Source organism: Alosa pseudoharengus, unplaced genomic scaffold (assembly GCF_046254945.1).
Source record: "Alosa pseudoharengus isolate Yale_2024_CS ecotype anadromous, Long Island Sound unplaced genomic scaffold, YU_APseudo_1.1 YU_APseudo_1.1_scf_10, whole genome shotgun sequence".
Classification (NCBI taxonomy): domain Eukaryota; kingdom Metazoa; phylum Chordata; class Actinopteri; order Clupeiformes; family Clupeidae; genus Alosa; species Alosa pseudoharengus.
The window spans coordinates 26,034,249-26,050,816 of record NW_027468565.1 but is presented as its reverse complement, the minus strand read 5'-3'; the positions used below and the strand labels follow the sequence as shown (position 1 = coordinate 26,050,816).

Sequence of the window (16,568 nt, the reverse complement as noted above, 5' to 3'; positions counted from 1 at the left end):
TCTGCTCTTAATCCTCATCATCCCCCGTGTGTGTGTGTGGGTGTGTGTGTTTTACCTCGGCACATCTGTGTTTGGACAGAGGTCTTGTACATTCCTAAGTGATTTTGTGTGTTTGTATTTTACTTCTACTCATCCGCTTTTGCTCACAAACCTAAGAACATTTCTAAGTAATTGTGTGTGTGTGTGTGTGTGGTTGGGTGTGTGTGTGCAGCAGTCAGAGGGTCCTGTAAGGGCTTATCATCCCCTGCATCCGGTGCCTCATCTGTGATATTTATGTCAATATGAAGGAGTGAGGCAGTGCGCAGACAGCCAGGCGCTGACTACTGATTGGTTCAATTCTATCAGGAGGTGTGGTCAGGCTGATGCCAAAAGCTTTCAGGAAATGAGGAGACTCTCTCCTGATCATATAGTCACATGATTAATGATGTCATCCAGAGGAAAAGAGTAAAGGGGGAAGGAAGAGAGTGATTTAGAGAGAAAGAGAGAATGAGAACAGGAGTAGAGGAGGATGGGTTTGATCATGAGGTAAAAAACAGAACAAAGATAAAATATTTCAGCTTAGGTCGGACTCAGGAGGTAGACATGACACACCACACACACACACACACAGACACAGACAGACATGAGACACAGAGATGAATAGAGAGAGAGAGAAAGGAGGAGAGATAGAATATATATGTCTTGTGTGTGTGGTTATTGTCACTAAGGTGGATAACACACATTCACACACAGACAAATCTCAGACACACACATGCACATACTAACATTTCGCGCAGACACACACTCCCACAGGCTCATGCACACACGAGAGTGGCACACACACACACACATTTTGTGTCTCTCTCAGCACTGTGAGTGAGTCATATTGACATTAATATGATTCACAGAAGGTCTGCTGAGTTTAATGCAGTTTCCCTCTCTAGGCTCTCACAGTTCACATGGTGTGTGTGTGTGATGTAATATTTATAAGAAAGTGAAAAGAAGCATATTGCTGCAGAACTGGACCCAGAGGCCCCTGAGCTCAGGGCGACAGACAGGGCAGAGGAGCTTCGTCAGGAGTAAGGACACACACAAACACACACACACATTGAAGTCAGGGACACACACACACACACACACACACACACACACACACATTGGAGTCAGGGCCACACACACACACGCACACACATTGGAGTCAGGGCTACAGGGAGAAGAACACACACACACACACATCAACTATCTCCTGGATGTTCTCTCTCTCTCTGATACTCTCTCTCTCTCTCTGGTTATTGCTCTCTCTCTGATTCTCTCTCTCTCTCATTCTCTCTCTCTCTCATTCTCTCTCTGTGATTTTCTGTGTTCATTTGGGTAACTTTCATTGATTGGAAATCAGTTCTGGCCTGAACAGAATCTGTGTTAGGGGTTAAGGTAATTTCAAGACAAGACTGACATAATAGCTGTGGGGATTTAAGTGCTTTAAATGTAACAACTTGTGATGGCTTAACTTTAGGTGAATCCAGAATTTGAGTGATCTCTTTTGAATATTAATCAATAGTGAAAATCGGCCTAATTCTGCCCTGTATGCTTTTGTGGGTGTCTTTCTTTGTATGTGTAAGATATGCCTACACAATTTAGCAGGCAGGGTATCTCCAGGGTGTCTGTCCACATTTCTTTTTATTGCATAAAATGCTGTATCTCTCTCTTTCTCTCTGTATCGCTCTATCTCTCTTTCTCTCTGTATCGCTCTATCTCTCTTTCTCTCTGTATCGCTCTATCTCTCTTTCTGATTATCTGTATCTCTCTCTCTATCTCTGATTCTCTGTCTCTCTGCTCACCCTTCCCCTGGTCTATAATTAATGGATAATCACATGTGGTGTAGTGCAGCAGCAACTGGACCAGTGATTAATTTACAGTCTAAACTACGTTACATCATTTTTTTTCTGGTATCTTAGGCATAATACATACATACATCTCATGCATATATTACATACAGTACATACATCTCACGCATATATTACATACATAACATATTATATACATCAGTGGTTCCGAAAAGTAGGTGTCGCCAGACGTCAAAGGGGGGTCGCAAGATATTTTTCAGAAATAGCATATTTTAGCCATAATTGTAACAAAAGATAAAGATGGTAGTTACATTTCAAATAAAAGTCTTTCGATTTTCTTTGTCCCTTCTGACCCCTGGTGTGATTACGACAGATAAATGACATTAGCAACAGCATCAGTTTCATCATGGTTCAGTATGGTTGTTAAATTTTAAATAATGGTTGTTAGGCTGTTATGTTCTCTTGTGGTATTATGCTTGTGTTTCGATAGGCCTATTAGTGCGTGTATGTCGTAACGTTTGTAGTTCTACCACCTCCAGGGGTAGTGGGGGTCACAAGTCACTGGCACCGTTATTTTGGGGGTCACAAGCTGAAACGTTTGGGAACCCCTGGTGTACATTACCTCTCTAATGATAACAGAATTCCTCTCACATAGTCATTATGGCATTAATGTCTCATTTCTAATGTCTGAGGGAAGGGCATTTTAGAGCAAGATGAAGATGCTCTACTCCAGCGGTTCCCAAACTTTTTTCCCCGCGGACCACCTTCTACACCCTGACTCAGCTCGCGTACCCCCACCATCCAACACATAAAAAAGTAACACATTCTATTGACGCATTCCAGGCATCGTGTTTAATTAGCCGCCCTACATGATAACATAATCAAAATGTGCAACTGGTCTATGAGCTCTCACGCTAAAATGAAAAACCACATTAGAATGGTTAGATAGCATCTCACTGCAGACCACGCACTGTGGCTTTGAGCAGTCTGTCTCCCAATCCACGTGAAGCCTATAGGCCTATATGCCTCATCATACTTTCGTTTTCTTCACGCAGTCTTTTCTGTCTCGTTCCCTTTTATCCTCCTGCGCTTCACCTCCACCTTCATTAGTCTGCCCCCCATCCCATTCCATCGTTACCTGTGTCCTGCTCTGTTTCTCTCGCTTCTTCTCTTCCATCGCTTTAATTAGGCCTTTTGGACAGTGTCCCTGTTTTTAGCCAGTTTTAGCTACCTAGCCTATACTTCAACAAAACTAACGCGCCAGATATTCTGGCTGCCCGCAGGAAATCATGTGTATTGTGTGTAGCTTATATTTTAATGAATACATAGCCTATTATAGAGTTTACAAATTATTTCCTTTAATTTCACATTTCCATATTATTATAACCCGATTCAAAAGTATGTATTATTTATGAATTAATTAGATTATTAATTCATTAATAATTTTTAACTCCTTTCCGCCATTGCCCTTTTCATCTCGCGTACCCCCTAGTGGCAGTTCGCGTACCACAGTTTGGGAATCCCTGCTCTACTCAAACATACACTGCAGGATTGATGCATATATACGCAAGTCCTTCTTCTCTCTAAACACATGGCTAAAAACAAAGTTGCAGTGTAAAAAAGGTCCAAGGTCAGTGAGATAAGGGCGTGCAGCAGAGAGGGTGAGACTTCAGGATGGAACACATCCCATAATATACAACCACAGAGGAAGCAGGGGATGAACACACGACATACGCCCGACACAGACAACTCAAAAGGACATCCTACATCTACTGCTGTGGGGCAAGAACTGGAGGTCTCGACAACATTTACATTCAAATGGGATATGTGACTGAATATAAAAAAGGGATCACATAAACGTGCTCTCTCTTCTCCACTGTATAATACAACAGGAATCATTCAGTTCTGAGGTCTGTGATATGTGTGTGTGTGTGTGTGTGTGTCAGTGTGAGCTGAGTTTTGAGGTTTGCTTTGTGTGTGAGTGTGTGTGTGTGTATTCTTGGCCATTAGAACACCATGACACAGCGCCACAGTCTGTTCTTTGATAGGTTGTCGTGGAGACAGCAGTAGAGGTGACCTCATTGTGGTTAACCCTCGATGAGTCTCTAGGGGTTCCTGCTAATGAGGTGACATCATCCCCTCTCCATCTGACAGCTGGGACAGAGACCTGGCAGGATCCCTGCCCCATGTCGCCATGACAACAGAGGTGGGGGATGCAGGTGGTTCCCCCGGAGACTAGAGATGGTTTTCACCTGTGGTGTCTCCGGGGCCAAGTTAAGCACTCACGTGCACACACACAGACACAGACACAGACACACACACACACACACACACACACACACACACACGAATACACAAATATTGAAATACACACACCTAACAAAATCACACACCAAGTGCATCCCTTATCCAGCTATAACAATGTAATCAGCTTTAGTAACAACTGATTGCTCCAATTGCTCCATCAGCTGTCCCTCATACACCTTTCTCTCTCTCTGACTGTCCATCCTCTCAATCTCACTCTCTCTCTCTTTCTGCTGTAGAATGTGTGTGTGTATAAGGTTTGTTGATCAGCCGATGTGGGGGGCATTTTTAGCCCTGGTCTGATAGTGGATGGTGGACAGTGAACATAGATTTTCTGGGGGTCATCTATTATTCATGGTCCAGGGTTATAATGGAGCCTTAGACTCAAAGTGGCCTCCGTGTAATTGATATGGCCTGACCTTTGACCCCTAATCTCTGATCCGTTATTCCGTCTCATTTTCCTCTCTCACACAGAGACAGAGAGACATAGAGAGAGAGAGGTTTCATTTAACAGTATTGACCTGCCATTCAAACCTTTACATTAGTGTGTATTGTGTATGTGTGTGCATCGTGTATGTGTGTGTATCGTGTATGTGTGTTGTGGTGTCCGTGGCTATTTCCAGTGTTGTGTAAAGTTTGTGTGACCTTTGTAAAACCAGAGGGCCACAGATTGACACTAATCCAGTGTGCTGAATCCCTGTAATATTTCACTAATGACTTATGATACACACACACACAAACAGACATGCACTCACACACAAAGAGACACACACACGCACTCACACACAAACACACACACACACACACACACACACGCACACACTCACTCACACACAAACACACATGAACTCAAACACACACACACACACACAATCACAAACACAAATGCACAAACAAACACACAAACACACACAGCATAATTACTGCCGTGACTGGAGTTGACCCTTCAGTGTTTTGTATTCACTGCTCAGTTGACATCCAGATGAAAGGCCACCAAAGATCCTTTATCAACCGTCTCTGGCCATACAGACCCAGAGTAGAGCAGGCTGGCAGAGTGGCAGAGTAGAGCAGGCTGGCAGAGTGGCAGAGTAGAGCAGGCTGGCAGAGTAGAGCAGAGTGGCAGAGTAGAGCAGAGTGGCAGAGTAGAGCAGGCTGGCAGAGTAGAGCAGAGTGGCAGAGTAGAGCAGGCTGGCAGCTACATGCCTCCACCATCACCCCAACCAAAGCCCACACACTCATATGGGCAAACACCCACAAGAAGGCCTCTGCAGATGCACCACTCACCTGTAAACACACTTGCAAACCGGCCACAGCAAATTACTGATAATAGTTTGTTTTGTATAATGTGTATTTTTCTGATCTATTCTACACCTATTTTGTTAAACCTATTTTATTTTGTAACACGTCTATTTCTGCACATAGTATAAGTGTGCTTTAGTTATTTTTATTAAACATTGTCATAAGTATTTTGTTTTGTTTTGGACTCCAATCTAGTCGACTATTGAATGGGGGACTGTGGGTGCTTTGGGAAATGTCCCAGGGATACTACATTGTTTAGGGACAGGTGGGAATGGTATTGAATGTAGGGGTGGGGGTTTCTGGAAAGGTTTCAGGGATGTTATATTATTCAGGAACAGGTGATAATGTACCTTTTTTGCATGTCACACATTTCAGGTGTGCTACATTGTTATAGGTTTAAATGGTCTTGAATGGGGGTGACGGCACTCTGGATAGGTTTGGGGTGGGGTATGCAACATTCAGGTGCTCTTAGCATAAGTTCAGAGCATGGGACATTATATAGCCTTACCATCAAGCACTAGTGGTACACAAAACACAAGTTGAACTTAAGTTGCTGACTGTTTGCCTTGGCACACTCACCCAGGTCTGGGTCAGCGGTTTCATCAAGCATGATCATGTGTAACCTGCATTAAATCACTTCTGTTGTGTGTATGGCATATTATATGGCATACTCTTTTATCGACTCTGGTGGTTAGACTGACATATCAATATGATCCTACCCCCACCCCGAGTCCAGTGTTGTGGTTTCCTGGGTGTTAAAGGCTAGGCTACAGGATGAAGGTATGACACAAAATAAGTTATGTGAATGATAAACAGTTTATTAAATCGATGAGGTAAAAAAAACAAGTAGTACAATGACACACAACGATGATTTGCACCTTACAGGTCCAGAAATTGTGTCAAAACATTTCTCACTTGTTTCCCCTCGATTTCGTCATCATCTGCGTTCTGTTGCAGAACTGTAGGCCTAGTTGGTGGCTGGACGTCTCGGTCATACTTGAGAGCATCATTCAAGCTGTGCTCGTTCACAGGTTCTTTCTGAATTTCACAAAAGTTGTGAAGAACAAAACAAGCATAGATTACATAAGGAAGGTCATCCATATTAATGTCCATAACATTCCTCAAAGCAGCAAACCGTGCTTTTAGACGCCCGAATGCACATTCAATCACCTTGTGTGCCTTGATATGTGCCTGTCCATAATGCTGCTCTTGAGGGGTGACTCCACCATTGGGGTATTCGGTCATGAGGTTCGGCATCAGGGTATACGCTGGGTCACCCAGAAGGAACACAGGGACTGCATCCTCACCCTCCACCAACTCTTTCGGACAGGAGGGTATTGTCCCATCTTTCAGGTCCCTGCACAGCTTTGAGTTGGCAAATATGTGCCCGTCTTGCGTACCACCTGGCCATTTCACCACAACGTCCATGAAGCAGTATTTATAGTCACACGTCGCTTGCACATTCAAAGAGACCTTTCCCTGGCTGTTTATGTAGTCTCTGGAGTTAATCCTGGATAATTTTACCTCGATGTGAGTGCAGTCAATTGCGCCCAAGCACTGTGGCATACCGTGTGTTTTGTTGAAGTTGACGACAAGCTCTTGCACCTCGGCTTCCGTTTTCGGTGTGTCGATATACTCGGGACCCAGGAAGGTTGTGATAGCCTTACAGACTTGCCGGATGACAACTGAAACACATTGTCGTGAAAGTCCAAATGCGTTGGCAGTTTCCCGAAGCCTCCCATCGTCACGTAGGTAGTACAACGTGCATGCCACCTTTTTGAGTACATCAACGGGCGCTCTCATTGTGGTTTTCGTTCCTTCCACATGCGGACGTAGTTTTTCGCTCAGCATAATCATGGCCGATCTGGACATTTGAAAGTTGTCGCGCCATTGTTCCGCAATCACAGCATCATTCACAAAATTGTCCCACCAAGCACTGGTTCTTCCCGGCCTCACCCAAAATCGACGCTGCGTGTACGGTCGACGACGACGCAGGTCTGCACTATCGCTGCACACGATGGCTTCAATGATAGCACGCCTCCTGCGTAAGTACGTCTGTGTAACATTGCAAAAATCAGAATATACCTGCGCTAGAGATGCTACCGAAGACAGCAAGGCCGCTATAGCCTGTTCTTCGTTCTCCATGTTGCATTCACTGCTAGCAAGCTCGGAAATAGTTTCCTGAGTCCTGGAGAGTTGCAGCCTCCATGCACCACTTGTAGAGCCAGATGATTTCTTATGGATTTCTTCCGGGAAAAGGGCACTTGGCCATTATCACGTGATACATGCACAACGAATCAGGGAAGGAAACATCGGATTGACAAGGTCCACCCACTCACAGAGAAGTTGTAAACCGGCTCTGCCAATCAGGAAGGGAATATGGACTTGTACTATTATACTATTTATTTATTTATTTGTTTGTTTGTTTGTTTGTTTGTTTGTTTTATTTTTTAACAAGCTTTATTTAAAACAAGACAGGTATACCTTACAAGGACAAGCAGTGCAAGAGGTCGAGAAATGAAAAGTTAGCTGAAAATAAATAAAATGATAATAAAAACATTATGTAAATAAATAAAAATAAGAAAAAAAGAGATCAGTGTACATCTTCATGGTTGTTACACTCGTTTTACAATTAATAAATGTCAATGTTATGATATATTTACCAAACTCGCACATGAAAACTTCAAAATCTTGAAACATTTTTAGCAAACTTATGGATGCAGAATTTGCCATACAGGTTCTGGACTTGTAGTTTACCAGAGACATTAAAAGGAAAGGCTTGTACGTTATCATATTAGATCCTTATGGGTTCCCTCGTCTACACGAAAACGAAAATTTTTGTATTCAAATCAAAATGAGGCTTCTTTAAAATTTTCCCCATTGCAGCTGGAATGGAATTGTAAAGACTTGCAGATTTAAACAAAAATAAAATAGTTTGGATGTAGTCCTACTCCTTGGCCACCCCCCCCCCCCCCCCCCACCGGCCCCCTCTCTCTGTCTCAAGTGTGTGTTTTGTTGTCACTCTCTCTGTCTCTAAAGCGTGTGTGCTGTTGTCACTCTCTCTGTCTCTAAAGCATGTGTGCTGTTGTCCCTCTGTACTGAGCGTCAGTGGTTAATTGGCCTGAGGATGGCAGAAGCTCAGCATCCTGCTTCATTGCAGCATCATCATCAGCAGCATGGCTAAAGCGGCCCTGTTATGAAACTGCCCATCTGAGCTCCTCTGGTGCCAACCTCCACTGTCCCTGTCACGTGTGTCTATGTGTGTGTCTCTCTCCTGGCAGGGTGGGATGGTGAAGGACAGGATTACTGTGCTTTTGCCTCTCTGTCTGGCGCGCGCGCACACACACACACACACACACACAGAGTCAGTAATCAAGGATCTATGATTCTGCTCAAAGGAACTGTAGAATTCCTCCTTAAGGTTCTGGAACAATCATTGGTTTCATTTGGAGTCCTCTTTTAAGAGTTCCTAAGCGTTTCTCACCTCTTTTCCTCAGATCTGTGTGTCTTTAACTGTGATTTTTTTCTGTAGGTTTATCAGAGACTGCAGATATGTTTTCATGTTTGACAAAGTGGGATGCTTCCCACAGGCTAGAGATGAGGTGGAGAAGAACTTAAGACAGGGGTCTCAATTGTTGTAAATTATTTTATTCCAATCACTTCATTTGATTGCAGTATCAGATCTTCTTCTTTTTTAGGTCTTACTGTAATACTCTTGACCATTCTGTTGGTTGGCTGATGGAATTTGTTGTTTCTTTTCATTAAGGCCACTGAGCATCAAATGCGGATTCTGCTGTGGAAAATAGTATTAACTGATGATAGTAAATACCCAGGATATTGTTACAGCTAAACCTAGCTTCTGTAATCTTTCAACCAAGGTAAGGAGTCATGTTGATTAGGGGTGTGCAGTACGGATAGTAGCACTATATTATAGCAAAATAGAAGTTGCGCTATCATGATAGAATGCTATGTTACCCTTAAGTTATAATATACAGTATATAGTCTTGTTTGTTAGTACTTTTTTGGACTGATAGGGTTCTAGAAAGCTTTGGGTTCTGTAAGGGTCTTGAGCCTGAGCTTAGAGTTTGATATATTTCACAGAGGGCTGTGAAAGGAAGGATAGTTGTCTGTTTGAAAATATATTAGCTGGTGTACCTCAAGGACCAATGCTGGGTCCCCACATGGGAAAAGTGACATCCAGGCTTGGAATTTCACCATTCTGGGGGCAAGGCCACTTGGCCTTCAGTTGGGCATATTTGGTGGGGGGCACAAAGGCCACATGTCAGGGCACCAAGGCCAAAGTTAACTATGCAGTAGTAGGCTATAAAAATGATCAAAGTTTAGCCTATTCACTGCAGTAGACCTGCATCACTGCATGAAACATTACAAAAACATGAAACATGACATATTACATAGAACTGTAAATCATCTGATCATCTAATATTTACAGATATCTAGGCTATATATAACATTTATTTTATATTTGGCCTGTTATGAAATCATGTATTGAACAATTTAAGCACAGCTCAGCTTTAAGAAACTCAAATAGCCTAGATGCATGCTTAGCATTTTGTGATCATTAAGGCTACTTTCACAAACTCTTAGTCAACTGTCCTCTGATTTACCAATATCTAGGCGATATGTGTAAAATTTGTTTTGTATTTGGCCGTTATGAAATCATGTGGAACAATTTAAACACATTGTAAAACTTAAAGCCCAAATTTGGAGACATCCATGTATGTCGAACTTTACTACAAATTCAAAACTGGATTACTCTGGAACGGCTTACTGTACAGGGGACTGCTTTACACCTTTGTGTTCGGTAAGGTCTCCTGTTTATTCTGATATATGGTTTGTCATGTGTTAAAAGAAGGGTTCGTAAAGTATTCCACCGAGATGAATGGGTAGGGAGATCATGGGACGCAAAACCTTCAGTAGAATGTATGATTAAATTGAATTATATTATTTACTTTTCTCGCGAACCGTTCAACACAGCAATTATCAGCTAACATCGTTTAAAAGCTGAGAAAAAGCTCTTTCATGTGATACTTGTGATGTCTGTGTGATGAATAGGCTACTTCGCGAGTAGGCCTAGTTTAACTGAGAATGGGTGAATTTGGACGCACTTTCTTGCGCTGTCACTTTCTCCACTGCGTTAAAGACTAAATTAATTTGCTCTGTGAATGCTAAGATTATTTTGACAGGCCACAGGCAAAATCGCTATTAGCAGGACGCAAAGCAGAATATTGAAAGAAGGGGGCACCAAGGCCACCGTGGCCTGTAAACCTCTGATTTTCAAAGGGGCCTCACGGCCAATGCAAGGGGCTACGACGGCCATGGCCGTCGTGGCCGCCGTGAAATTCCTACCCTGGTGACATCTATTGGGAGAAACACCACAACCATCTGACCCTACAACATTTGTGACTTATAATGATAATTATAATAATACTGTAAAATGTGTTTGTTTTGTGAACCCTCCAGAGTCAAAACCCCATATGTTTTTGTTGTGACCTGGGATTGGATCTGCATTATCTCATTATTTCATTAAAGGCATCTGTGTATGCTTAACCTCAGTTACTGAAGGGTGGCATTGTGGATTGTAGGGAATACCAAAAGCACTAATAGTGTGGGGATAACATCTCATTGGTGATATATTATAGTGGATTCAGAGGTGGTGTTTTGTAACTATGTAGGCATCTGGAATTGCTCTAAGGTTCACTATGTGCATTAATGCATGTGTCTGACGGATACTAGACATGCGATCAAGGCATGTAGTCACTGATCTATGTCTAGTGAATGCCCTAGTGCCTAAATGCTGTGGTGAAGGCAGACTTGGTGTTCATTCAGTCAGTTAAACTCAGAAGACAAATGGCACAAGAACAGTATTCTCTTCTAAATGTATTTAATGGACCATTAAAAATCAAATATGGCATTTTCAACACTGGCTGTCATTACGCTCCAAGCTCCGCCGCAGATGTTAATCGAGCTGTTCAGAGTAAGAATCTTAATGGCAGTCAGAGGTACGTGTGGGTTACTACAGTGTTGGTGAAAGGGGTGATGGGAAGTGTAGTTTTAATTAAAAGGTGTTGAAAGGCGGTCATGTCTAAGCAGCGGTGGCGAATCCCACGCGGTTGTAAGTACGGTCGTACACGGAGTAGTATTCCCTGAGGAATACATCTCCCAGAATCCACATGGGCCTTCCACTGAAGTCTTGCTGGGAAGTGGGCTGGATGCCAAACATACAGTATCCATTCTGACCCTGGAAAAGAGAACGGGCAGCATTATGGTTTGTCATACAGAAATAAATGCCACAGAAATTATGTCAAAAACATATAGCGGTGGTAGTGTAGTGGTTAAAGAGCTGGGCTAGCATGCATTAGCCTGAAAAGTTGTGCGTTAAATTGCTGGCTTCCACCGTTGTGGCCTTGAGCAAGGCACTTAACCTCTAGTTGCTCTGGGGAGACTGGCCCTTGTAATATTATTATATTATTGACATATTGTATGTAAGTCGCTTGGGTAAACGCGTCTGCCAAATGAATAAATGTAAATATAAATTTATCTCCATATTTTCATCGCTCTCTGTCTCTCTCTGTGTGTGTGTGTGTGTGTGCGCACATGTGTGTGTGTATGCATGTGTGTGTGTGTGTGTGTGTGTGTGTGTGTGTGTGTGCGCGCATGTGTGTGTATGCATGTGTGTGTGTGTGTGTGTGTGTGTGCGCACACGTGTGTGTGTATGCATGTGTGTGTGTGTGTGTGTGCGCGCGCATGTGTGTGTATGCATGTGTGTGTGTGTGTGTGTGTGTGTGTGTGTGTGTGTGTGTGTGTGTGTAAAACTCACCTGCTCAAGGTAAGCAGAGGGGGGGACGGGGAAGGCCACTCCACTAATGACCACGGTCAGAGTGGGCAGGTTGCCGGCTTGGTCACAGCTGATGTAGTACTGCAGGGGCAGACAGGAGAGGATGATTATTAGATAAAGAGACAAAGGAAATGGAGCAATGACAGAGGTGCAGCAGGTTATTCATGCAGGTCTGTCATGTTATTATCCCTAAAGCTGAATTGATATAAGATTATATTGTAGTAGGTGTAGCACAGTGAAGGGTATAAAAAAGATACTAATGATAGATAAAAGGAATGATGGAGGGGTGAATAGAAATAGATGGGTGAATGGATAGATGGACAGGTATTTAGAGATAGATGGATAGATGGTTACAGGAATAAATGAAACGTCTAATGGATGAATAGATTGATGGATGGATGTATGAATACATACAATGGATAATTGGATGAATGAATGGCTAGATTGATGGATACATGGATGAATGAATGGTTTGATAGATGTGTAGATGGATGAATGGTTAGATTGATGGATGGATGAATGGTTAGATTGATGGATGTGTGGATGGATGAATGGCTAGATTGATGTGTGGATGGGTGGATGGTTAGATTGATGGATGTGTAGATGGATGGATAGATTGATGGATGATTGTATGAATACATTAAATGGATAATTGGATGGATAAATGGATAAACTGATGGATGGATGAATTGCTAGATTGATGTGTGGATGGATGGATGGGTGGATGGTTAGATTGATGGATGTGTAGATGAATGGATAGATTGATGGATGATTGTATGAATACATGAAATGGATAATTGGATGGATAAATGGATAAACTGATGGATGGATGAATTGCTAGATTGTGGATGGATAGATTAATGGTTATATTGATGGATGTGTGGATGAATGAATGGTTAGATTGATGGATGGATGAATGGTTAGATTGATGGATGTGTGGATGGATGAATGGTTAGATTGATGGATGGATGAATGGTTAGATTGATGGATGTGTGGATGGCTGAATTAATGTCCTCACCACGCCGTTGTACTGCTGGGCCCCAGTGCTCTGCATCAGGGAGGAGAAATACGTAGAGGGCACTGCCAGGCCGGGAGTACCAGTGTCCACGATGGCAGCACAGCCCTGCTGGCACCAGCCGGTCTCCTGGCCGTTAATCTGGAATCTGAGCAAGATGGAGCACGCCATCACATAACAGGCTCACAGTGTCACATAACAAAGCCCTGTAAGGCTCACACTATCACATAACATGGCTCCCTAAAACTCACGCCATCACGTAACATGGCTCCCTAAGACTCATGCCATCACATAACAGGCTCACAGTGTCACATAACAAAGCCCTGTAAGGCTCACACTATCACATAACATGGCTCCCTAAAACTCACGCCATCACGTAACATGGCTCCCTAAGACTCATGCCATCACATAACAGGCTCACAGTGTCACATAACAAAGCCCTGTAAGGCTCACACTATCACATAACATGGCTCCCTAAAACTCACGCCATCACGTAACATGGCTCCCTAAGACTCATGCCATCACATAACAGGCTCACAGTGTCACATAACAAAGCCCTGTAAGGCTCACACAATCACATAACATGGCTCCCTAAAACTCACGCCATCACATAACATGGCTCCCTAAGACTCATGCTTTCACATAAACAGGCTCACACTTTCACATAACAAAGCCCTGTAAGGCTCACACTATCACATAACATGGCTCCCTAAAACTCACGCCATCACGTAACATGGTCCCTAAGATTCATGCCATCACATAACATGGCTCTCTAAAACTCACGCTATCACATAACATGGCTTCCTAAGACTCACATTATCACATAACATGGCTCCCTAAGACTCACGCTATCACATAACATGGCTCCCTAAGACTCACATTTTCACATAACATGGCTCCCTAAGACTCACATTATCACATAACATAGCTCCCTAAGACTCACACTATCGCATAACATGGCTCCCTAAAACTCACGCTATCACATAACATAGCTCTCTAAGACTCACGCTATCGCATAACATGGCTCCCTAAGACTCATGCAATCACATGACATGGCCCTCTATGTGTTGCTGGTAGTGTTGTTATCAAAAACTTTCTCAATGATATTTACAAGACTTTTGCATGCTATATTTACATTTTGCATTTTAGGTTTCAGGGATGGGGAACAGAAAAGGCTGAATGCAATAATTCAGAAAGTGTAATACAACTCTATCTTTCTTAAAAATGTTTTCAATAAATATCTATTCTACGGTAAGTCCTATGCTAGGCTTACACAGAGCTTTAGGGCTGAGAGAGAGAGAAGAGAAAGAAAAGGATGACAGTGGCTGGGAAGTGGAGGAGAGAAAGAAAAGGATGACAGTGGCTGGGAAGTGGAGGAGAGAAAGAAAGTGTTGTTTACCCCTGCATCATGATCTCCCACCATGACTCAGAGATGACGTTGGTCCAGGTGATCTGACTGGCCATCTTGCTGCTGTCCAGCTCGCCAAAGGACATCTCGCTGCCGTACTGACCACTAGGCAGAAGGGGGAAAATGTGATGTTAGTGGAACCTCACGCTAGCATCACACCATGTTGAGTTTAACCTCAGTTATAGGGGGGGTTCTAAATACATGTTAATGCCTTTGGGTGTTGCCCCGAGACGACTTAGATTCCATTTTCGTATTTAACAAATCTAAGCAGTACAGGCCCAGGTAGAGCACAGGCGAGTTTGCTGGGATAAGAAGAGCAAACTTGAGCTTACCGGGACAAGTAGAACACAGGTATGTTTACTGGGACAGGTAGAACACACAGGACAGGTAGAACACAGGTGAGTTTACCGGGACAGGTAGAACACACGGGACAGGTAGAACACAGGTGTGCTTAAGTAAGTACAGGTGTACATAAGTATATATACTCTTTTGATCCCGTGAGGGAAAATTGGTCTCTGCATTTATCCCAATCCGTGAATTAGTGAAACACACTCAGCACCCAGTGAGGTGAAGCACACACTAATCCCGGCGCAGTGAGCTGCCAGCTACAACAGCGGCGCTCGGGGAGCAGTGAGGGGTTAGGTGCCTTGCTCAAGGGCACTTCAGCCGTTCCCACTGGTTGGGGTTCGAACCGCCAACCCTCCGGTAACAGGTCCGGAGTGCTAACCAGTGTGCCACGGCTGCCCCCACGGCTTACCGGGACAGGTAGAGCACACGGGACAGGTGGAACACAGGTGTGCTTACCGGGACAGGTAGAAGGCCACAAAGTCCTGCTGCAGAACGCCCTGCTGCATCATGGTGTCCATGAGGGTGGGCTGCTGGGAGGAGGAGATCTGGGGATAGGCCAGACCCACGATGCCAGCGAAGGGGGTAGGAGCGGTGTTCAGGGTCTCGCTCAAGCCAACCATCTGGTTAGTGACTGTGAGGCCTCCCAACTAATAAGGCATCAAGGGTTATACAATTATATAATATATTTCTCAGAATTGGAGTACATATATATTATTCACTGGTTCTGATTCTAATGGAACGGCAGTGTTTTGTGTTGTGCTTTGTGTTTGAGTCTGTGTTTCCATTTTGCAGACAGACACCTCAACTAATCTGGACCAGCAGTCCTATATAGCGGCTTGTAGCTTTTTAAATATTTGGAAAAGAGATATGAGTTTGTGTTGCCTATATTCAGTATTGTTTATTTATTGTATTTTGTCTCTAGTCATGGAACCCAAAGACAGAAGTAGGATCACTATGGTGGTGGGTGGCTGAGAATGAGATGGTGTGATATACAAAAAGACACTGTGATCATGGTTGAGATGTGGTGATTTAGAGGTCCGGTGTAGTCTTAGTGTGTGTGTGTGTGTGTGTGTGTGTGTGTGTGTGTGTGTGTGTGTGTGTGTGTGTGTGTGTGTGTGTGTGTGTGTGTGTGTGTGTGTGTGTGTGTGTGTGTGTGCCAAGTCTTACGCTGATGGTGTCGTAGCCCAGATAGGCAGTCATGCCTCCAGCTCCGTACTGAAGGGTGAAAGTCTTGCCAGACGGCTGCCAGGTGGAGGAAGACTGAGGGTTGAACTTCTGGTGGACGTCTGGACACACACACACACACACACACACACACACACACACACATAGTTTAGACACATAGTTAGAGTTAATGAGTTATTTTTTCTTCCTGGTGTTAGTTAGAACTGTTCACGCGTATAACTATCAGATGACCATGACAAGCTGAGGAGTGGAATTAGTACCACTATTATGGTAGAATTATTATGAGTTTATGCCAGACCCGAGCCAGATCTGAGACAGCTCAGGGTCAAA

At 43.6% G+C, this 16,568-nt stretch overlaps 2 protein-coding genes across 2 annotated transcripts in view; one reads left to right on the top strand and one right to left on the bottom strand.

Annotated features, from left to right (window-relative positions):
• mapk8ip2 (mitogen-activated protein kinase 8 interacting protein 2) overlaps positions 1-16,568 on the top strand; it is a 67,071-nt gene that overhangs the window by 5,307 nt on the left and 45,196 nt on the right. The gene's annotated exons all lie outside the window — the stretch shown is intronic.
• Positions 11,530-16,568, bottom strand: part of LOC143109601 (gastricsin-like) — a 6,327-nt gene continuing 1,288 nt past the window's right edge. The window contains exons 4-9 of the mRNA XM_076272382.1: positions 16,221-16,339; positions 15,510-15,700; positions 14,697-14,810; positions 13,301-13,445; positions 12,265-12,363; positions 11,530-11,685 (exon numbers count right to left, since the gene is read on the bottom strand). Coding sequence (XP_076128497.1) covers positions 11,530-11,685; positions 12,265-12,363; positions 13,301-13,445; positions 14,697-14,810; positions 15,510-15,700; positions 16,221-16,339 — 824 coding nt within the window. The remainder of the gene's footprint in view (positions 11,686-12,264; positions 12,364-13,300; positions 13,446-14,696; positions 14,811-15,509; positions 15,701-16,220; positions 16,340-16,568) is intronic.